The following is a 22,759-nucleotide window of genomic DNA, read 5'->3' as shown; positions in this document are numbered from 1 at the left end:
CTGTGCTCCTGAAAAAGAAATGTTTCTGGATTTCTCACACATTCCATCAGATGTATTTACACCACAAAATGAGGGGGTGTCTCATGATCCATTTAATAATCCAGACACATCTATCCCTTGAACAATTTTTGAAATTCTCTAACAGTGACCTCCCTTGATAGTTTGTCTCAGAACTCAACTCCCCTTAACCTCTCTAAGTTCTTCTTTATGGCTAACCTAATTTTTTCTTGCTGCAATTTAAGTCCATTTTCTCTTACTTTGTCCTAAGGAGAAAAGCTGTTCTATAGATGCAGAGCCATGGCTAGATGCAGACTGAAACTGCTGGGAAACTGCCCTGGCATTTGCATTTTTCAGGCAAGGTCAGACCAGGCTCCTTTTTTGGGGTCTTTTTCAGTTAAAGACAATCATAGACTGAGCACTCACATATGCCAAGCACTAAGCCAGATGGAGGCCAGGCCCCATCCCTCAAGATCTACAGCTGCACTTCTGAGTGGGAAGTAGAGGCTGAAATTAACATATTACTCTAAGAATAAATGTAGTATAAAATGTGAAGGGTCTGGAATATTGTTTCTTTCTAGAAACAAACTTTCCTTCTGGGTCTGCAGACCAGCCCAAGAGAAGCTCATCAGTCCTTCTGAAACATTCTAGGGCTAAAATGCAGCCTTTTAAGCTTCCAGGGAATCCAGCATGATGTAATTTCGTCAGAAGGCTGAATTTAATTCTAACTTCACTAACTACCCATTTGAGAAAGTTACTTAGTATCTCTGGCCTTCAGAACCCCTCATCTGAAAAATGAGGATAACACATTTACTCTACCACATATGTTTGTTGTGGCAATCAAATGAAGTTACAAATGCAATGTCACCCAGATTATGAACATAGGCTTTGGATGCTAGCTTTGTTCCTTAATAAATCTGAGACCCTGGGTATGTGACTTAATCTTGTTGAGCATCAGTTTTCTCACCTATAAATCCAGATGACACTACCCATCTCATAGTTCTGTAGGGAGGAATAAATGAGATAATGGTTTTAAAGCCTATGCCCGGCACACACTAAGTGCATCATAAATGATTGGTGGTATAATGATTATTACGAACATGAGAGTCAATTACGTGAATATTGGTAGTAACAGTGGCACTGTAATTTTTATTGACTAGGCTCATAATCCAAGTATTACGGTCAGTTTCTAGACAACATATAAGCTGTAGACCGTTCTGCCAGGAACTACCAACATCTCAGTACACTTTATTTTGAACATATTTTCTGTTCTGTGTTCTTGGAAGGAATGTGATGGACTAATATTTCCCAACCCTGTTTCCAGTCACCCTTGAGAAGTAGCTAATCCTGGTAAAACCTGACCTCCCTTGACCCTACACAGGGGGGGGTTCATGAGCTGAGGGTCATTGATCCTGTACATCTCCTCTCTCTTTGGTTCTTTCTCGGGGCATGAGCAGCGAGCATATTCTCTGCTTCCTGTTACCATGTGGCATGCTCCCAGAACCTCGCTTTCCTACCCAGCTGCTCTGCTGGTGGCTCCAGTTGGTCCAGTTGGGAAGGGAAGAGGTACAAAGCAATTGCGGCCCAAAGCCTCACTTTTTAATACAGCTTTGCCAGGAATAAAGCAGAATTTTGAACTATACTGATCCCTGTGCTTATTTCTCAACTACTGGTTCAGATCTCAGAGGAGTTTTTGAATAGGAATAACTACTAACCTCTCAATTTCAACAAAAAAGGGATTACGAACCCACTGAAAAGTGGCCAAGCCCCTGGGGTCAGGACTGGAAAGGCCACCTATTGATGTGGACACCCACCTTATACATGATGGGTGAGAACCAGGCTGGCATGAAGACGAGGTTGCACAGGCGTGTGGTTGAGCAGTGCTGATCAATGCTGGCGAGCAGGGCCACTTCGCCCAACCTCCCTTGGCCTACGATCTCCACAGGCACCTTCAGGATGATTTCACCTTGCTCTTCGTATACACCTGGGAACAGCACAATTCGGTCATATAGGCTGGCCAAGGCCAAGGCACTGCCTAGGCTGTCAAACTCATGGCCTGGCCCAACACTCAGGGTACGTCGCTCCCTCCTCCGGCGGAATAGAGAAAAGCAGATGGAGGACTCCAAGTCCAGGGCATTCTTGGTCCATGTCTTGGAGGCAAGATAATGCTGCTTGAAGGCCTCCCTCCAAGACTCAGGCTCCACATCAGGCTGGTTGGGCCAGTTGGGGTGGCGGCACTCGGTGCAGCCCAGACATAGCTGCCGCCACCGGGTACTGTCGAGACTAAGGATCAGCTCATACCAGGCCCTGCACACCAGGCTGCAGCGGCCCAGATCCGGAAGGTGCAGGTAGGCTAAGATTATGCGCCACAGCTCCAGGGGGAGGCCGCCAGCCTCCATGGTCACCTGGGAGACAGACACAAAACAAAAGAGGTTTTGTCTACCCTGCTTACCAGTCCCCTTCTTAAAATACCCCCCATCATCTCTTAACCCCAGGGGTGAGCAAATGAACAAGGCCCAGCCAATCAGAGGACTCCATCCCCTCAATCAGAATCCTTCTCTGGGATTTTTCTACCTGGAATTAGCTGCGAAGACTCTTTTCTCTTCAGTCAGACACTATAAAGGTATGACCCCAGAACTGCTTGCAGCCAAGTTCCCCACTTTGTGGCGGAAACCTTGTGGTATGAGAGCCAAGAAGAAATGAGTAGAGATGAAAGATAAAAACTGAAAAAGAGGAAGAAAAAAGGTGAGCAAATGTGTATATGTCCTGAGAGCACTGATTCTAAATTCTTAAAGGTGTTCTAGAATCTATAGTTCTTCCTTCAATTTTGTTAGGTACCCCAATGGCTTTCCAATAAATCCCTTTTCTGCTTAAGCTGGTTTTATTTGGGTTTCTGTGACTTGTAACTAAAAGAGTCTGAACTGATACAGAGGGAACCCACCTTTGGCTGTTCTGGTCTTAGCGCTCTGGATCCCCTATACTCCCAGGGAAACAACTGTTATCTCTTTACACCAACAAAAATGAGAATTAAGGCAGTGAATGTCCATCTGTCCCCCTGTTCCCAGATCAAGTAATTACTACTGTTCCCCCATCTGGGAAGCCCAAGTAAAGACTGCTGCTGGGTCAGGTACTGTGAGTTGTGGTCCTGGCTCTGCCACTGGTTACTGATGTGATCCTAGTGTCCTAAACATCTACTAGGCTGGCTGCCCAGCCATCTGCCTCCTTGCTGCCTTTGGAAAATATCCTTTCCCATGTATACCACATGATCACAGAGGTAGAGCTCCCTACAAATATGTAAAGCAATGGTATCTCAACCCATTGGCTGCAACTGATTGAACTCTGCATGCTTCCAACTGGGCCACTGAGACCTCCAAGAGAATGAGTTGTGATTCTACAATCAGGCTGGGTTCTTTCCTAAATGTTGGGGGAATGAATGGCTTCTTTCCTAAGCTATAAACTCAGGAACAGTTGCTGGTGATCATTTTCCATGGGTAGGGAGGGTGCAGAAGAAGCTGGTCTACATTGAGAGAAGAATGAACCAGACACAGAAAAAAGCAGAGCAAAGGGCAGAAGGGGCATCCCAGTTTTTCTATAGCACTTCTCTACAGTTTATTCTCAAAGCTCAGCTTTGAATGCCATCAGATATCTCTGTACTCTTACAATAAATTCTTCTTTTGGCATAAGCTGGCTTCATTGAATTTCTGTTCTTTATACCTAGTTAAAGTCCTCTCATTTATGAGTGTCAATTTCCCCACCTAAAAAACAAGAGGGTTGAGTTAGATGACGCAGAACAACTTCCAGGTCTGAAACTCTGTAGTCTCTAGAAAACTAGAAATTAGAACCAGTATCAGGGTAGACACCACAACTGACCTTAATCAAATTGTTAACCTCTCCAGGGCCTTGGTTTTCTTCTCTATTTTATGAAAATCACAATCATACTTGTCTGTTATCTAAGCCCAAAGAAGGCTAGAAGTACACAGGTGTTATTATGTCTGGAAGAAATGCTGAGCTTCCTCAAGACCAGTGTGGCTTTAACTCTACAGATTATTAGTACTGGAGCCCAGGTATCCAAGCTCTTCTATAATGATCACCCAGAGAAACTTTAGTAGGTCCTCAGCAACAATGGAGAAAAGCTGGGCTCTTAACTGTGAGATGTTATAAAGAAAAGTCTTCTTTAGCTACACCTCCTCAGTCTTTTTAAGAGAAAAATGTTCTGCTCATTCTCTATCCATTCTGTAGCTGAGTGATCACATCCATGCCCTTGGCTTCACCTATTACTGTAAATGCATGACTACAAAATCTGAATTTCTAGGCCCAGTTGTCCCTTTCAAGCTCCACCATACATGAATTCCCAATTGTCTGCTGGGCATCACTACTTGAATGTTGCATAGATACCAAAAACTCAACATTGTGTCCAAAACTGAACCCCAACTTCCACTTCAGGCCATGACAGAATAATTGGAACTGGATTCTCCCTCCTGCCATAAACAACTACAAAGCTGGACAAAATATCTGAGGCAACTGAATATATGTTTTCAGGCACTAAGCAGCAAGCTGCTCAGGACTGTGATTTCTGAGAGAAAGGAATCACAGGAGGTAAGTGCTGTAACTTTCATTTGGGGGCACATTCTTACTGTGGTGTGGGAGACAGAGCCCAGGTAGAGATGGGAGTCTCGCTGAACAGGCAGACTTGAGTTCTGTGCTGCTGAAGAGGCTGGCATTTATGAGGGAAGGTACCAGAACAGAGAGAGCAGCAAAGCGTGGGTGGGGTGGGGGCAGCTTCTCGGCTGAAGGGTGGGCTGCATATACTAAGGGCAAGACTTCATCAGACCTGGCAGAGATCGCCTGCTGTGGGACTAAGAACTAAATGCTGATACTCAAGATCATGCAGAGCTGGGAGACAATGGAATTCCCATCCAGACAATATGGAGTATTGATGCTGAGATCCAGAAAGGATATGCCACAGGAAGAAATTCAAATTGGAAGACTAAAGCAAGCCTGACAGGATCAAAAGGTTCTACCAGTGGTATAACTGCATGCTAGAATAAAACTAAACACTCTCTAATAAAAGATAACAAGACATCCTTGACATATAAGCCATAAGACAGTGTGGTACTGGCCTAAGAAAAATGAAGTCCAGAAATAGAACCATACATATTTCAGTCAGCTGATTTCTGACAAAGTGTCAATGCAATTGAATAGGTAGAGAAAGGCTTTTAACAACAGGCTTGATATAGATATGTAGGCATGAGACAACTTGACATCCATATGGAAAAAAGTGAACTTTGACTCATACCTCACACCATACACAAAAATTAATTCAAGATTGATTGTATACCTAAACATAAAAACTAAACCTATAAAGCTTCAAGAAGAAAACACAGGAAAATATATTTGCAACCTTGGAGTAGGCAAAGGTTTTGTAGAATACAAAAAGTACTAACCATGAAAGAAAAAAATTAATAAATTAGTCTATCAAAATTAAAGTTTTCTGCTTATCAAAGGATATCACTGGCTGTTCAGCTAACTCACTTGGTTAGAGCATGTTGCTAATAACACTAAAGTCAGGGTTCAGATCCCTGTACTGGCCAGCTGCCAAAAAAAAAAAAAATCGTTAAGGAAATGAAAAGACAAGTGATAGAACGGGAGAAAATATTGCATATACAGGACAAAGGGCTTGTATCTAGAATACTAAGAAATCTCGCACTTAATAATAAAATTAATTCAATAAAAACAGGCAAAAAATTTGAACAGAAACTTCACAAAAGAAGAAAAGTACGTGGCCAATAAGTTCACAAAGAGGTGCTGAGTATCATTAGTATTCGTTATTACTCAGGTGTATTAAAATCATGATGAGACGCCACTGCACACACACTAAAACAGCTAAAATTAAAACACTAAAAGCATCAAAGCAGCAAAGATGTAAATCAGCCAGAACTTTCATACATTGCTGGTAGTAGTATAGAATACTGGAATCGCTTTAGAAAACTGTTTGGCAGTTTCTTCTACACTTAAATATAGACACTTAAATATGACCCAGGGATTCCACTCCTAGATATTTACAAGTGATAAACAAAAACACATGTTTACAAAAAGACTTATAACAAGAATGTTTACAGCAACTTTATTCTTAATAGCAAAGCAAGCAAACAAAAAACTGGAAACAACCCAAATGTCCATCAAAAGAAGAAAGTGGATGAACAAATTGTGGTATATTTGTACAATAGATACTATTCAGCAATAAAAAGAGACAACTACTGATACACACAATAACAAGGATGAATCTCAGAAATAACATGCTGAAGGAAAGCAGCTAGTCACAAAAGACTATATTGTACGATCCCATTTAGGTGAAGTTCAAAAACGGACAAAACCATCTGTGATGATGAAGTCAAACAGCACTTGTCAATGAGGTGAAGGAAATGTTTTATATGCTGGTTGGTGTGTTAGTTACATGGGTGCATATATCTGAACAAACTCACTGGATTGTATGCTTCAGTTCTGTGCATTTCATCATATGTAAACTCTCTCAATTTTAAAAATAGTATTATCACCTTTACACCTCTGCTCTACCACCTGTGTTCCATGTCCTTGGTACCATCATCTTCCACCTTGCTGCCAAAGTCAGTAACCACGGAAACTCCCTTGATTTCTTTTCTCCCCCTTCCCTCTTTCTCTGCTCCAGCCAATCTCTGAAGTCCTATGATTCTGTCTCCTTAAGCAATCTCTCATTTCAGTTCTTTCTTCTGTGTCCTCCTGGTCACTGAATTATTTCTGGTCTTACTATCTCTAGTTTGGATTACTACAATAGATTCTTAATCAGCTTTCCCAAAACCAGTCCTGTCTCCATCCAATCCATCTGACATACAGCTGCTATAGGTATCTTTCTAAAATACAAATCTGATCATGTCACCTGTCGGCTTAAAATTCCTCGGTGTCTCCAATGGCTTCCAGGATCAAGCCTAGTACAGACGACCAGCTTGTCTCTTTCTCTGACCTCATCTCTGACACTTGTCCCCCCCCCCCACCTTGGCTCTCTCAATACCTCTTTCAGAGGGCCTTTCCTTATCATCTCTTCAGAAATTAAGTGCCTCTCTGGGCTCCCACAGCATCCAGAGAACAATTCTATCATAGCATTTCATAAAATGTAAAAAAAAAAACAGAGTGCACAAAGCAAATGTATAGTTTAGTGAATCATTTTACAGGGCAAACACCTGTCAACATCCTTAATCAAAAATCCACATCTTGCCAGCCACTCTAAAAGCCTCTCCATGTGCCTAATCCCAATCCTTCATCAAAAGGTAAGTATATTCCTTATCTCTGTAGTAATTACTTCCTTGCATTTCTTTATGGTTTTATCACCCAAGTTTGCATACTTATAGTTTTAGTTTTTTCCTTAGGGTTTTAGGTTGATAGATTTTTGATTCTCATTTCATGTACAAGTTCCCATTCTACCCTTTTCTTTACATTTTTTTTGTTGAAGAACCTGACCTAGTCGATCTGAATTTTGCTGACTGCATGTATACTCATGGTAGAGTTCACCTTGTTCTCCTGTCATCTGTATTTCCTGCATGTTGGCAGATGGATCCAGAGGCTTGATCAAGCTTAGGTTTGACCCCTTCAGCACTATAAGTGGTACTGTATCTTTTTACCAGGAGCCATATTTCTGATTGTCTCCTTTCTGATGTTAGTGGCCACTGATACCCAATGCCTAGATCCATTAATTCACTAGAGGTAACAAAATGGTAATACTCTAACTGCCTTATTTGTTTTTATTAGCTGAAATAGTTTTATAAAGAGATGCTTCCCTTCATCCACTATTTGATTACCCAGTGGTATAGTACACATAGGCTTGTCCAGCTTGACTCTTTCCTTTTATTTCCCACTTTCGGATAATGAGTTAATTCCCTGTCATTCTCTGAAAGTGACTAGCCCCCAAAATTCACAACCTTCTCACCTGCAAAATATACCCATTCCATCCTCATAGCCCCCCAGAGTCTTAATAATGGTCCCCAGTGCAAGAGTAGTGATGCTGGCAATTCAGATATGCCAAAGAGAAGCTGTAAAATGCTTCAAGTGAAGAGGTGAAAGTTCTTGACTTAAGGAAAGAAAAAAATCGTATGCAGTGGTTGCTAAGATCTATGGTAAGAACAAATCTCCTATCCATGAAATTGTGTAGGAAAAAGAAAATCTTGCTAGTTTTGCTTTTGCATCTTGGCCACAGTGCATGATAAATACTTAGTTAAGATGGAAAAGGCATTAAATTTGTGGATGGAAGACATCAACAGAAACATATTCCAACTGATGGCGATGTGTTGCACCAGAAAGGACTGAGCCTATATGATGAATTCAGCAAGGGATCCCCTGCAACAAGTGACAAGCCATTTATTTCAAGTAAGGGATGGTTATACAGATTCAGGAATAGATGTGGACTGCAAAATATAAAAATTACTGGAGAGGCTGTGTCGGGCAGTGAAGAAGCTGCTGCCAAATTTCCAGTAGAGTTGAAGTTGTTAATCTCTTATTGGGTCTAATTTATAAATTAAACCTTATCATAGGTATGTTATCTACAGGAAAAAAACATAGTATATACAAGGGTTGGTACTATCTGCGGTTTCTGGCATCCGCTGCGGGTCTTGGAATGCATCCTTTGTAGATAAGGTGGGACTACTGTAACTTGTTCCTCATTTCTGAGATTTCATCAGAATAGTCTTCACTGGCAAGACCACTTAAGTAATTTCTAAGAAGAGTGGGACTTTCCCTATAGCCCTTCTCTTCTTGAGCCCTCACCAGAATCGCTCTTAAGCCTCCATTCACGGCAATACAGCCTTTTTCCTGCATTCACTTCAAAATAGTTCTAGCTTCTACCCATTATCCAGTTCCAAAGCTGCTTTCATATTTTTAGGTATTTGTTACAGCAACACCCCACTCCTCCAGTACCAATTTCTGTCTTAGTCCATTTTGTGAGGCTATAACAGAATACCTGAGACTAGGTAATTTATAAAGAACAGAAATTTATTCTTTCACAGTTCTTGAGGCTGGGAAATCCAGTATCAAGGAGCTGGCACCCAGTGAGGACCTTCTTGCTATGTCTTCACATGGAGGAAGGCGGTAGGGCAAGAAGTAAGAACACTGTGTTCTCATGTGGCAGAAGAGGAGAGAGAAAACCCACCCCCATAATTCATTTTTACAGTGGCATTAATCCATTAAGGAGGACAGAGCCCTCACGACCTGACCACCTCCTGTTACGTCCCACAATACTGTTGCACTGGGGATTAAGTTTCCAAAACATGAATTCTGGGGGACACGCTCAGATCATAACAGTGACCAATTCAGGGTTTTTTTTGTGTGTTCTTAACCTACCATGAACTCATGGATTTAAAAGTATTTTATGGGTTTCAAGCCTTTGAAATTCCTATTCTTACTGAAGCTCGAATTAAGCCATCATTGGCTCCAAGTTGGTTCCTCAGTCCTTTTGACACAGTCCCAGTAATCTTTGATAGCTTTCCGGTATGTCAAGATGTTCCTGGCTTGTTTTGTACATTTCCTGCCCAGACATGGTATCAGACATTTCTTTAAGAAGCTGTTTTTAGGGGGCTGGCTGGTCAGCTCAGTTTGTTAGAGCGTGTTGTTGTTAACACCAAAATCAAGGGTTTGGATCCCCATACCGGTCAGCTGCCGTGGGGTGGGCAGGGTCGGGGTGGGGTGTTAAAAAAATAAAACTGTTTTAAAAAAATGTTTACTGAGATAATTAAAGATCCACATGGAGTTGTAAGAAGAGATACCTTGCTTACTTTGTTCATTTCCCCCAACGGTAACATTTCATAAAACTATAGTATATCATAACCAGTATAGTGACATTAATACAACTCACCATTTTACTCAGATTTCTCCAGTTTTACTTGTATTCAGTTGTGTGTGTGTATTAAGTTCTATGCAATTTTATCACCTGTGTAGCTTCATGTATCCATTACCACAGTCCAGACACTGAACAGTTCTAACACCAAAAGGATCCCTTGTGTTGCCCTCTTAGAACTACATGCACCTCTGTCCTGCCTTCCCTCTTCTGTCCCTAACCCGACAACCATTAATCAGTGCTCCATTTCTAAAACTGTGTTATTTCAAAATATAATTGGAATCATACAGTGTATAACCTATTGGGATTGGCTTCTTTTTTTGCTCAGCATAATTCCATGGAGAGTCACGCAAGTTGTTGTGTATATCAACAGTTCATTCCTTTTGTATTAGTCTGTTTCTGTTGCTTGTAACAGAATACCTGAGACTTGTTAATTTATAAAGAAAAGAGGCTTATTTGGCTTACGATTCTGGGACAGCTGCATCTGATGCGGGCCTCAGGCTACTTCTACTCATGGAGGAAAGCGGCAGGCAGCCCACGGGTTCAAGCAGATCATGCAGAGATAGGAAGCAGGAGAGGGAGAGAGAGGAGGTGCCAGACTCCTTTAAACAACCAGTTCTCATGGGAACTAACAGGGAGAACTCACTCATTACCTTCCCCCCACAATGAGGGCCCCCATGACCCAAACCCCTCCCAACACTGCCAACTAGGAGATCAGATTTTGACATGAGCTTTGGGAGGACAACACATCCAAACTCCTCCACCTTTATAATGCCGAGCAGTATTCTATGGTATAGATGTAACACAGTGTGCATTTGCAGAATTTTGACAAATGCACTGACATATATATAATACAACCCCTATGAAGAAATGGAATACTCCAGAAGATTCCCTCATGACTCTTCTCAGTCAATTCCCACCCCCAACCCCAAGAGACAACCAGTGGAGCATATTTTTGCCCTGATTTCTTTTAAAGGAAGTAATATTTCAAGACTACAATCTGGGTATTAGAGATGTTTATTCTACTGGCTTGGTCATTGTTCCAGTGGACTTCTGACTCCTCCACCAAATTATGGGTTTCTTTAGGGTTGGGAATAGGGTACCTTTGTCTCTGAAACTCAACCTGGTGTTGACTCCTTTCTCTGCTCCAACTATTCAGGGCAACAGAAAAGACAAGGAGAGCATCCTTAGCTACAGGGTACCCAGATTACTCCAGTACCAGATCCACTGTCCCATGCACTGAGAGTGGAATTCTGATTTTTTCCAGGCTAAGGATTTTTTTGTGCAATGACACCAATAGTGATGATTTATTATTACCTACAATTAACCTGACCACAGTCACTGGGAGAAGAAACAGGTCAGCAGGACCTCCGGCAAGCATAACTTAACCCTTCTCTCTCTATTTTAAAAGTGCTTCTTTTTTAACGAAACAAATCCAAAAGATGTACAGTCAGTCTCAAGTTGTGCAGTTCACAAGCATGGAGAAAACAAACAAAACAACAGAGTTCAGGACAGCTGGAGTTAACCCAAGATGAGTTTGGCCTTGCCACCAGGGAGATTTCTTCTGGACCGCACTGGGGCTAGGACTGGGCATGGGAGTGGTGGGCACGGTCTTCTCTTCACTCTGCCCCAGGCTGGCCTGCAAACCTGTGTCCACATTTTCATGAATGTCACCTTCTCCCAGGTCTTCTTCTTCTGTCAGATCTAAGACGTCTACAGAGTTTGCTTCAGAAGAGTTCTTTCTCTGTGCTCCAGATGACTCTGAATATTCCCTGCCATTACTAGACTTGGCACCTGCTGACTTGGACCAAGAAGGGGGATTTTCCTCAGGTGTCCCAAAGGTTAGAATCCATTCTGCTCTTCCTCATGGGTTGTTCTGTTGGTTCATTAAAGCCTAATGAGAAATTGGATCCATCACCCAGAGGCTGCAAGAGCTGGAAGCTATCCTTAAAGGTGGTGGTGGGGGTCATGGCACTGAAAAGAGAGGTAGGCTGGTGTGGAAGCAGAACACTGGAAGCATCAGACCCAAGGCGCACAGGGAAGCTCCACACCTCACAGCTGGCAGTCACCTTTTCCCTCACGGCTTCACATCTTTGAACTCCACATCCTTCCCAAACTTTACCCTAGACCTTTCCTGAGGCCTTAGGTGGCTCTGCCTCTAATTACAGTCATGCACTGTATGTTTCAGTCAATGACAGACTGTACATACAAGGGTGGACCCATATGATTACAAAATCATCCTTTTACCATACCTTTTCTATGTTTAGATATACAAATACTTACCCATGTGTTTCAACTGTACAAAGTATTCGGTACAGAAACATGCTGTACAGGGTTGTAGCCTAGAAGCCAAAGGCTATACCATCTAGGTGTGTAGTAGTCTATACCATCTAGGTTTGTGTAAGTACACTCTATGGTGTTTGCACAATGATGAAACTGCCTAACAACTAAGTGACGCATGACTATACTCTTTTCCTAATTTGAATGTCGCTTTTCTCGTCACAGTGTCATTCTCATGAGGAAGGAGCTCTGACCCCAGGGCCCCTGTGAATTGGTTAGATGCAGTTCAGCCTCAGTTAGGCTCTCTCCTCCAATGATGTTCTTGGCTCACCTCATTTATAAAGTAATACAAAATGTTATTTTGTTGTCTCTCCATGAGGTCTTGGTGATCTGTACATGGTTCTCTGAATTCAATGACTTCACATATTCCCTTTCTTCTAGCTAGCCCTGACCCTTCGCACAGTCCATTTCTGCTAACTGGCTCAGATATAGTCTCCTCCTGCCATATTGTTATGCCCCCATCATGCTATGTCCCCACACTGTTTACATTTATCTTTCTAATTTTTTTACCTTATAAAAAAGAGCTCATTTATAATACTTTTCTAGCTGTCCTTGTTTTATTTCTCTTTTCATTTTGCTACTTCAATTTAAGCCATCAGAAGAACACCATTTTCCCTATCTTACTAATTTCCCATATAAAAGTATGCAAACTATCTATTATCCAAATATTTCCTCCCAAAGGATGATCTTGTCTTAACCAGAACCAATTGCTGCATCTGGAAGGAGTATCTTTTGATCATTATTAAGAACTTGACCTACCTCTCAGACTCACTGTCTTCCCTGTCTGCACATTCACTTTCTGATATATTAGCTCCTCTGAGGATAGCTGTACACTGTTCTTTCAGGGAGCACCACATAATGTGTACTTTCTGAGATGCCTTATCCATGATGTGCTTTTCTCTTACAAGGGATAACTCTGACAGATGGTCAAGAGCGAACCAGCTAACCCTAAAGGAACCTAATCCATACAGTCTTCAAGGAGAAAGGCTTCCATATGGCCTCTTGCAGGTCTGTCCATAAAGGTCCTCCCTGGGATCCATTGCTAATGGTTGCTATTCTAACTCTCAGGGGAGATGTAAAAGAGACCCAAACCAATGGCTACCCAAATTGCAGCCACCAATCCTGATAACTGCATCTTGCTACACTGCCAACTTGGGCCTAGTATTCAATATGAAGATACTTCAAAAAGTTCATGATGTATATATACCACAGTTTCCTTATCCAATCATCCATTGATGGACATTTAGGTTGGTTCCATGTCTTGGCTATTGTAAATAGAGCTGTGATGAACATGAGAGTGCAGGTATCCCTTTGACATGATGATTTTCATTCCTCTGGGTATATACCCAGAAGTGGGATTGCTGGATCGTATGGAAGATATATCTGTAGTTGTCTGAGAAACCTCCATACTGTTTTCCATAGTGGTTGTACTAATTTACAGTCCCACCAACAGTGCAGGAGTGTTCCCTTGTCTCCTATGGATGAGACTGGAGAAACTTATATTGAGTGAAATAAGCAAAGCACAGAGGGATAAATACTGTATATACTCACTCATAAGTGGGAGCTAAGAGAGAAAGAAGGAAGGAAGGAAAGACCACAGTGGTGCACTGGACTTGCAGTGGGAGAGAGAACATACCTTGGGATTCAAAGTGGAGTGGGGAGGAAAAGGGGGGGGGGTTGGGGATAACTGGGTGGGAGACACAGGGTACAACTGCAATATGTAGGGCATGCTGCCAGTATGGATCTGGGCTTCACATCTTGGGCACGAGGGGTGACAAGCTGCTTTGTATATCATGAATATTCATAACCAATAAAAAAATAGTTCATGAAAAACTTGAATTAATAATAATGTAAATCCTTCCATGAACTTTTTGAAGATACCTCATTAACCATGTTCAACCCAGCCAACCCACTGTGTGCCCCATGTGACACCCCATAGCACCCAGCACTGCCCATTTCTGTCCCAGATGGGTTTCCCATGTTTACAATTCAGTTATAGAGAATACAGCAAGAACCCAACAAACCATCTAATATCTAGCACAAAGTACATGCTTAATAACAGTATTTTTAAGTAAATAAATAAGCAGAAGTGAATCCCCATCATGCCCCCACCCAAATTTTTAGGTGAATAATTAATGTTTTCTCAACCATATGTAAATTTATTATATTAACAGCTTCAAGGAATCTGTGGCCATACACAAGAGACAGAAATTCTTAAAGTCCTACTGTGAATTACACATTAAAGAATAAAAACCTCTTTTGTTCTTTAGTGTATTTGTTTTGCAAACACAGCCCTCAGGAAATTGGGGAATACTAGGATGATAAGAAAAGTGATGCCCATCCTCCAGGTGACAGCAAATAGACACAGCTAATAGCAACAAGAGATAGAAAGAATCTAAGCACCACTGCAGCCTACAGAGCTCAAGAAGAAAATCTTTAAACCAGACTTGGTAGGACTTCCCATAGCAGTGGTTCTTGAAACATGGCTCTTGACCTTCTACCTAAGAATCACCTGGGGCCTGTTCCTAGCTCCACTTCAGAGCTCCAGAATCAGAATCAGAATCTCTGGAGCAGAACTAATTGTGTGCATTTTTAACAAGTTCCCAGTGATTGTGATGAAAAGGGACCCATCCACACTTTAATGCAGCATCCTTAGTAAATGGCTTTCCTCCTCAGCTTCAACCCTTCCAGTGATGTGATCCTCCCTATATCAGGTAAAGACCAATAATCTCAAAATCAAAAATTTCAAAAAGACCTGAGTTCAAGTTTTAGGTGACCATGAGTAAGTTAACCTTTCTGAGCCTCAGCTACCTCATATAAAATTAAGGATCTTAATATCACCCCAAAAGCTTGTTTTGATGATTAAAAGATCTCACGCACATTAAGGTGGTAATTAGTGCTTTTCATCAACTATTGCCATTTTTCTCTCTTTCTGGGCACATGATAGGATTGCACTCTCTGGTCTCTCCTGTAGTTGGGTGGGGCCACATGACTAGTACTAGCCAATGGGTTTTGAGTAGAAGGGATGTGTGTTACTTCTCCACTAGAGAGCACTTACTGCCTATGCAAGACCATCCAGAACTCTCTCTTCTCTCTGGCATAGCAACTAGCAACATTTGAGACGTTGGCTACTCTGGTGGCCTGGATCCTTGGATGATTAGGGCAAGCAGAAACCCCACCAAGACAAAGTGCACACACCATGTGTGAAAAATAAACCTTTGTTTTGGGTTAAGGCACTTGGGGATTGCTTGTTACTCTAGCATAACCTAGTCATTCCTGACGGATAGACCATGTGGAGCTCTAAAGAGTGCCATTATGAAGCCCCTAGTCACCTTGAGATTGCCCATTTCATGGCTGTTCTGAGGTGACTTCAGTATTTTTCCCAAAACTGAGCTGGCATCTAGCTCTTAGTTATTTCCCCAGCTGGTCTCAGTTCTGACCCCCTGGAGCCACTGGAGTTCTACCCTCTTACCCACGTTCCATGTTGGTAGAGGCCCTGAATGCCAGACTGAGAAGCTTGTACTCTATTACAGGTTTCTTAGGAGGGAAGAGGCCTGATCAGAGGTATAGTTTAAGTTGATCCATCTAGGAGATCCAGGTATGTTAGGTGGAAGAGAGAGGGCAAAACCCCACAGATTTACAAACATTAAATGATAGTTTCTTTCCCTCAGGATGATGTGGGTGTCTGGGGGATCTGGAGCAAAAGCACCTGGTACAATGTATTAGTCCACTTCCGTTGCTTACAACAAAATACTGGAAACTGGGTAATTTATAAAGAAATAATATTTATGGCCATACCTTTCAATCACCAAAATAGGATTTCCCACCCTCTTAACACTGTCATAGTGGGGATTAAGTTTCCAACATGAGCTTTAGGGGGACAAACATATCCAAACTATGTCATACAGAAATTATTGGGGCTTTAGTTTTCTTGGGCTTCCAAGAAGCCCACCTGCAGTAGGAAGCAAATGGTCTAATAGCTGGCCTCTCGGGTGGAAGGAGGGTTTCCCAGCAGGTTGCTTTCCATCATTTGGCACTTGCCTTCTTCCAAACTTATCTGTGTACCCAACTCCAGGGGTCTGAATCTAGAATGAGGCCAATAATTCTCCCCTCAAGATGCCTCCTCTCAGCTCAGATTAGGATTTCCTTTTATTCAAATGTCACATTCCTTGTTGTTCCAATTTTTTTATTGACACTCTATTTACACTAATCCATGGGGATCCACTAAGCAACAGGGATTTCTATAACCAGGTAACGCTTTTTTTTTTTTAATGTATTCAAGTTTTGCCCTTCCTTTTTGCCACTGCAGCATCTGAGTGTGGAATGTCCTCCAGGGCCTGTGTACCTGGAGTGTAATGTCTACAAATAACTAGAGAAACAATGGTGAGAACCTGTTTGGGAAGGGAGGGAGCAAGTCCTGAGGCAAGCCTCAAACTGTCCATTTTTTGTGTGTTCCTAACAGTGCGAGAACTCATGGTTCCTGTGTGGCACCCTCCTATCTGCTCACTGCAGGTATCCACAGGCCTCTGGGATACCACTGTCCCCAGCCTCCACGGGAGAAGCAGAGGCCACCCTCATGGGAGGAGAGTCCCACAACACTTAGCTCTCAACAAGCAGGCTCTGTTGCTTCCTAGTCCTGTGATGTGAAGCAAGTCCTTTAATTTTTCTGCACCTACTTGCTCATCTTTATAAACTAAAGCTAATGATGGCTGCCCTACACCTCATGAAGATTTTGAGAATTTCCAAAAAAAAAAATAACAAAAAACAAAAAAACCCCCATTTATTTGATAAATATTCATTCATTGCTTATTATGCGCCAGGGACTGTTCCAAGTACTGAAAAGCAATAAACAAGACAACATTCCTACCTTCAGAGACAAACAATAAATTATAAATATTAATGTAAATGCTATGAAGAGAAATAAAGCAGGCTAAGGTGTGTGTATGTGTCCGCGTGTACGCTATTTTAGATAGGGTTGTCCAGGAAGTTCTCTGAGGAAATGACATTTGAACAGAGACCTGATGACATCTACTAAAGCCATGGGATGAGATGCCTAGTGACAGAAGAGGTCTGATGACCAAGTCCTCTGCCAGTCTAACACCTGAAGGGCATGAGATGAAGAAGGACTCTTAAAGGAAAAAGTGGGAGTGAACATCCTTAGAAAACTGTACAGAACTCTATATGTGTGATGCACGGGAATGAAAGCTTTGCTTTGTTCTGCTGTCTGTACTTGCACTGCTTGAGAAGGGTGGCTCTATGGGCTGTTTAGTTTGCTGAGCATCATGATGAGGAGGCAAGTTGGGGTTAAGAATAAAAGTATTCCTAAACAATCTGCAGTTGAGAGCTCTGTGGTGAAAGGATCAGCAGAGAAACCCTTGGTACTTACAGTGTTCAAAAAGGGACTTTGGAGATAGAGACTTTCAAGTTGTTTGCTGTGGAGTACAAAGTGAAACCATCTCTTTGGCTTTTCCATAAAATCTGTAATAACATCTTCACGGCTCCCTAATGCTTTTGTGTGAGTGGATTTGTGGGGTGAGTGAAGGCGACACGAGGAAATATTGAGTTCTACCACAGGGACAAACCATGTGAAAAGTGAGACAGCATACATAGACTCAGAGAGGCCAGCAGACACAGTGCCTGGAACACCTGCCATAAGGAGATTCATTGTGATGAATTCAACACCTTCCCTGCCCTCAAAGAGCTTATAATTTTATATATGTTTTTCCATATTTATTGTGTCTCCCCTGAGTAAGATGTAAGCTCCTTAAGGGCAGAAACTTTGAATCGTTGCTTTGTACTATACCTAGAAATATGCCTGGCCCATAGAAGGTGCTGAATAAACATTTATTGGATGAATGATCACTCCATCATTATCTGGCATATCAGCACAGCTGAGACTATTCAAATCATTAGCTATAGACTCCCTACTGCCACACAAATCCCTGTGGAATAAAAAAAGAAGTAAATAAATCCCAAGTATGAATTCAACACTTGCTGTGTATAAGGACATGGAGTAAGCACAATGATGGTATCAGTGGGGCATCAGATAAGGACCCTGCTCTCAAGTCTGGTAGGAGACAAAGGTGTATCTACCAAAACCAAGCAAACAAACCAAATACACATAGTATAAGGGAAAATGTGCTTAGTGCCATAAAAGAGGAAAAGCTCTTGTTTAAATAATAAAAGTGTGACCTCCCACTACGGAAATCAACTAATAATAACAGAAGGCAACAAAAACAGCAGCAGCCACCATTTACTAAGAACTATGATATGAACAGTACAGTATTAAGTGCTTTTCATGCGTTATTTAATCTCATTCTCTCAACATCTCTTCAAAGCCTTACAATTCAAAATGTGTTCCCAAGACCTAGGAGCTTGTTAGAAATGTCAAATCTTGGACACCCCTTATGCCTACTGGATCAGAATTGGCATTTTAACAAGTTCACTAGGGAACTTGTGTGCACAGTCAGTTTGAGAAGCACTGATTGAAAGTTATATTGTCTTCACTTTACAGATAAAGAAACTAAGCCTGAGAGAACTTGTGAGACAAGTGACTTGTCCCAAATCACCTGTTAGAGAGGAACAGAGCCGCTGAAGCCTGACTGCAAAGACTATGTTTTCAACCACTAAGCCAATCTTCATGAAGAGCTGGCATCTGGGCTGGACTCTGAGATACACGCAGTCCTGGGGCATCCAGAGAATGGAGGAGAGGGGACTGTAGGCAGAGGAAAGTGTCAGCAAAAGCCTCAACATGGGAAACCTCCCACCAGCCTTAGGACCCAGTACGAACTTCAGTCTGCCTGCAGTTCCAGTAGTCTGAAGAAGTGAGAAAAGCCAGCTGGATTAGTTCACATGGAACTAACGTGAACTAGCCAAGGGTAAAAAGTTTCTAGTTAATTCTGGGGGCAGTGCGGAGCCGCCTTGAGTCCCAGCACAAAAGGCCCTACCCCACGTTGAAATGACTCGGACAAAGGGGACCCAACAGGATGCACATTCTACTTTGGGCTCTGCCTCATTGGCTAATCTCAAGGGCAGGTGACTTAACTCTTCTTTCATGTCCCATGTTTGTATAATGAAGAAAACGCATTTGCTTACTACCTAGAAGAGGCCATATTAGTAACGAAGCGGTGGGAATTTAGTTAATATTTTATTATTATTAGTAGTAGTAGTAGTATTATTATTAGTATTATTATTATTTTGCAGATGGCAATTTAGTTTTTAATAACGAAGGGGAAAAAAAAGGATCTAGAGCACCTCCAAACTCTATTTAGTACCAGAGGGGAACAACCCCCCCAACATTATGAGGCATACAAAGCACCAGTGTGAATAACTACAAACTGTATTAACTGAGCAACTGTACTGAGCTAAGGATTTAAAATCTCTCTTTAAATCAAAGTAAATGTCCCTAGTTCTCTGGCTTTTAGTTTGAAAATGTTCTGAAGTAATAGAGAGTAAACTATAATCAACCACAAAGAGCCCTATACACTTACACATATACACGCACTACTGGAAATGAGACTAAACTTAAAACTTAGAAGATGACAAAAATCTCAGCTGAACATGTCATCATTTCTTCAAACCTTAGCTCTCTTCAGCCTGAGGAATACCAGCTATTTTCAGCTTTGAAATTTGATGACATAAACCTGTGTCACATCAGAACACTGTGTAAGTATGGTGTTTTCTGGGTGGGTTCAGAGCTGTAAGGGCCCTCTCTCCCTCTTTCAATGCATTGTTCACCTACAGAGAGCACTGGGTAAGAGAGCACCAGGAGAGAACACACCTGGGTTTTAGTCCTGATTCTCACATAAATTCACTCAGTGACCTTGAGTACTTATTAAATGCCAGGAGCTTTTTATATGTCTTCTAAATGAGCATTTACAGCAACCCAAAACGTGGTAGCATTCTTATCCCCACTTTCCAGGAGTGAACAGTTACTTGGTTTTTTACTTAGCAAACAGAACAGCTGGGGTTCCTAACTGGACTGAGTCCAAAGCCTTTCCACTACAACAACCTGCCTCCTAGTTCCCTTCTTGGAGTACTGGGGTTCCTAACTTGTGAAATGATGGTACAGGACCTTCCAGCCTCACCACCACGGATACATAAACTCACAGATCACAAAATAAGAATAAATTTAATCCTGCAATTATGCACTAGGATGTCACACAAGGTCTGAGTTGGATGTGACAAAGCAGTACTATTAGGAAGCCTGACCCAAAGATTTAGGACCTCAAGTGAGAATCTATGAAAATCAAGGGCACCTCTACCTGGCAGTAGACCCCTTGGTCAGCAAGAAGCAGTGCAAGAAACAAGGAATAATACAGAACTCAAGTGGCTCCCACCCAACCCAGATGTTACGGCTGCCTGTCTCTGGCCCCCGCCAGGGCAGCTTGGTCCGCAAAGGGAGCTTTCTGATCAGTGTTCTTTTCCCATATCTCCTGCTTCCCACTCAGCCACAAACTGCTTCCCAGCCATGTCTCCTTAATCACTCTCAGCTTGAGGCAATTCCACATCAAGTGATTGTTACTTTACAAATGAAATTATACATTCAGTGGAGTCAGGCCATCCTCTGTCTCAGCTTCCTCATCTATAAAAATGAGGATAACACTACCGTAGGGAGTTGTTATGAGGATGAAATGAGAGAATGGATGGAAAGCGGTTAACACTGTGCCTGATACATAGTAAACACACAATAAATGGTGCTGAATTCTCTCCACTATGACTCTTTCCTTTCCCTAAGTTCCTTTCTCTTTCTTCCTCTGTATCACATATTGAACCAACTCTCTCCATATCCTAGACAAAAAATTATTGGTTACAGCCAGTAAGTTAAATTAGGGCTTTCTGTTGTGAGGCAGGGAATAAAGAGTACGTAGGGAGTAGAGTTCACTACCCACCTTGGCCTACAATGCAGACACTCACTACCAGGACAAGCAGTAGCTGTAGAGGATCCTTTACAGTAACTGAGCCAACGAGGTTTGTAGCTCCCAACCACCCAAGGGCAAAAAGATTAAATTTTGTTATTCAGAACAGGACTGGAACAGCATTAGCAGCAACAAAATTCACCCATGTGGCACTGCCCCCAAGTTCTGAACATCTGTTCTAGGAGTCTTTTGATTGCAAGTGCAAATAAGAGAGGGCTTATCATAGGGTATACATGGACTATTAAGGATGATAGGGTCTCATGGAAATTCATTAATAGGATCCTAGTAGGGCTGGGTCTCCCAGAGTCTAGAATGAAAGGTCTGAATCCACAGCAGTCCCAAGGCCCTCAGTGGCTGGAGTCTGGGGGTCTTTACTCATCACATGCCTCAGCCACTCTGCATGGGCCTGCTCCATTCTCCTCGTATCTGGAGTCTACACAAACTTCTCTCTCCCTCTTTGCTTCTGCTTTGTCATAACATCAGCTTGCCAGGACGCCTCAAAGGCCTGACTCTACCTCGTGGCTTCTATCACATCAGCTTCAACCTCTGTAGCTAGGTGTCCTTTTGTAGTCACCAGTTCAAATTTCTGAGCAAGAATATGCATCTTTTTTTCCCCACCAGGCCACATCACAGGTCGCTGGTGAGCCTATGCATTGGTGCTGTTCTCGAGTCTGATGACCATCTCTGGTCCAGCAAGTTTCAGCCAGGGGTAGGGATGGAGCAAGATTTTACGGGAGAAAGCATAGCTGTCTAGGGCTGCCCCTACATGAACAGGAGTTGTGGATACAGAAGTTTCTCTTAGAAAGGGCTATGGAAATAGCAAGCACCTGGGCTGACAGGTTGAGTACATCTAAACATGCTAGACAGCTCCGCACCAGGTCCCCCTCACCTCTGCTGCTACAGACAAGCAAGATGTCCTCAGCTGACAACGCCAAAGTGCCCAGCGGTTGACTGGTGAAGGAACTGTTTGACTAAATACTTTCTTCTGTCTCCTTACTTCCCTGTCAGTGTGCTCAGGAACAGGTGACATCCCCCCTTTTTTCTTGTACAGAATAACTGAGTTAATTCCAAGTGCAACCTCTCTAATTCTCTTCCTTCTTTGTATCACTTTCCAGCCATTACTCCATGTAGTAATGTAGAACTGTAGTAGCTATAATTTCTTCTGCCCAGCACACCTGCCCTCTTCTGGTTCCTTAGAACTCTGCTCCCACTCCATTTAGTCCTGGTGGCGCTTCAGCCCTCCACCAAAAGGATGGACACTTGACCCATAGTAGACAGAATATCCCATGCCCCTTGTCAGGAATGGGGGCAACTAAGAATTCATCTGAGGAATGAAACCAAATTAAGACAAGCAAGGTTGAGAGCCAGAGAGAGATGAGAAATGAAAGAGACACAGAGAGAGACAGAGACAGAGAGGGATTTTTTCTTTCTTTTTTTTTTGGTGGCTGGCTGGTACGGGGATCGGAACTCCTGACCTTGGTGTTACAACACTGTGCTCTAACCAACTGAGCTAACCAGCCAGCCCAATTTTTCTTTTTAAAGCAAACATATTTTCTTTATAAAGCTCAGATAGTCTAAGCTGATCATACACAACCAAAAAAGTACAGAAAAAAGTTTTTTTCCAAGTAAATTCTTTGCTCTCTCCCCT

The 22,759-nt window shown here is 42.3% G+C and overlaps 1 protein-coding gene and 1 pseudogene across 1 annotated transcript in view; both read right to left on the bottom strand.

The window, feature by feature from the left end:
- FBXO10 (F-box protein 10) overlaps positions 1-22,759 on the bottom strand; it is a 58,865-nt gene that overhangs the window by 27,379 nt on the left and 8,727 nt on the right. Inside the window, exons 2-3 of the mRNA XM_063082082.1 lie at positions 2,572-2,720; positions 1,812-2,402 (exon numbers count right to left, since the gene is read on the bottom strand). Coding sequence (XP_062938152.1) covers positions 1,812-2,396 — 585 coding nt within the window. The 5' untranslated portion in view covers positions 2,397-2,402; positions 2,572-2,720. The remainder of the gene's footprint in view (positions 1-1,811; positions 2,403-2,571; positions 2,721-22,759) is intronic.
- LOC134365582 (jupiter microtubule associated homolog 1-like) lies at positions 11,375-12,140 on the bottom strand (annotated as a pseudogene).

Source organism: Cynocephalus volans, chromosome 17, assembly GCF_027409185.1.
Source record: "Cynocephalus volans isolate mCynVol1 chromosome 17, mCynVol1.pri, whole genome shotgun sequence".
Classification (NCBI taxonomy): Eukaryota; Metazoa; Chordata; class Mammalia; order Dermoptera; family Cynocephalidae; genus Cynocephalus; species Cynocephalus volans.
This window is presented reverse-complemented; position numbering and strand designations above follow the sequence as displayed.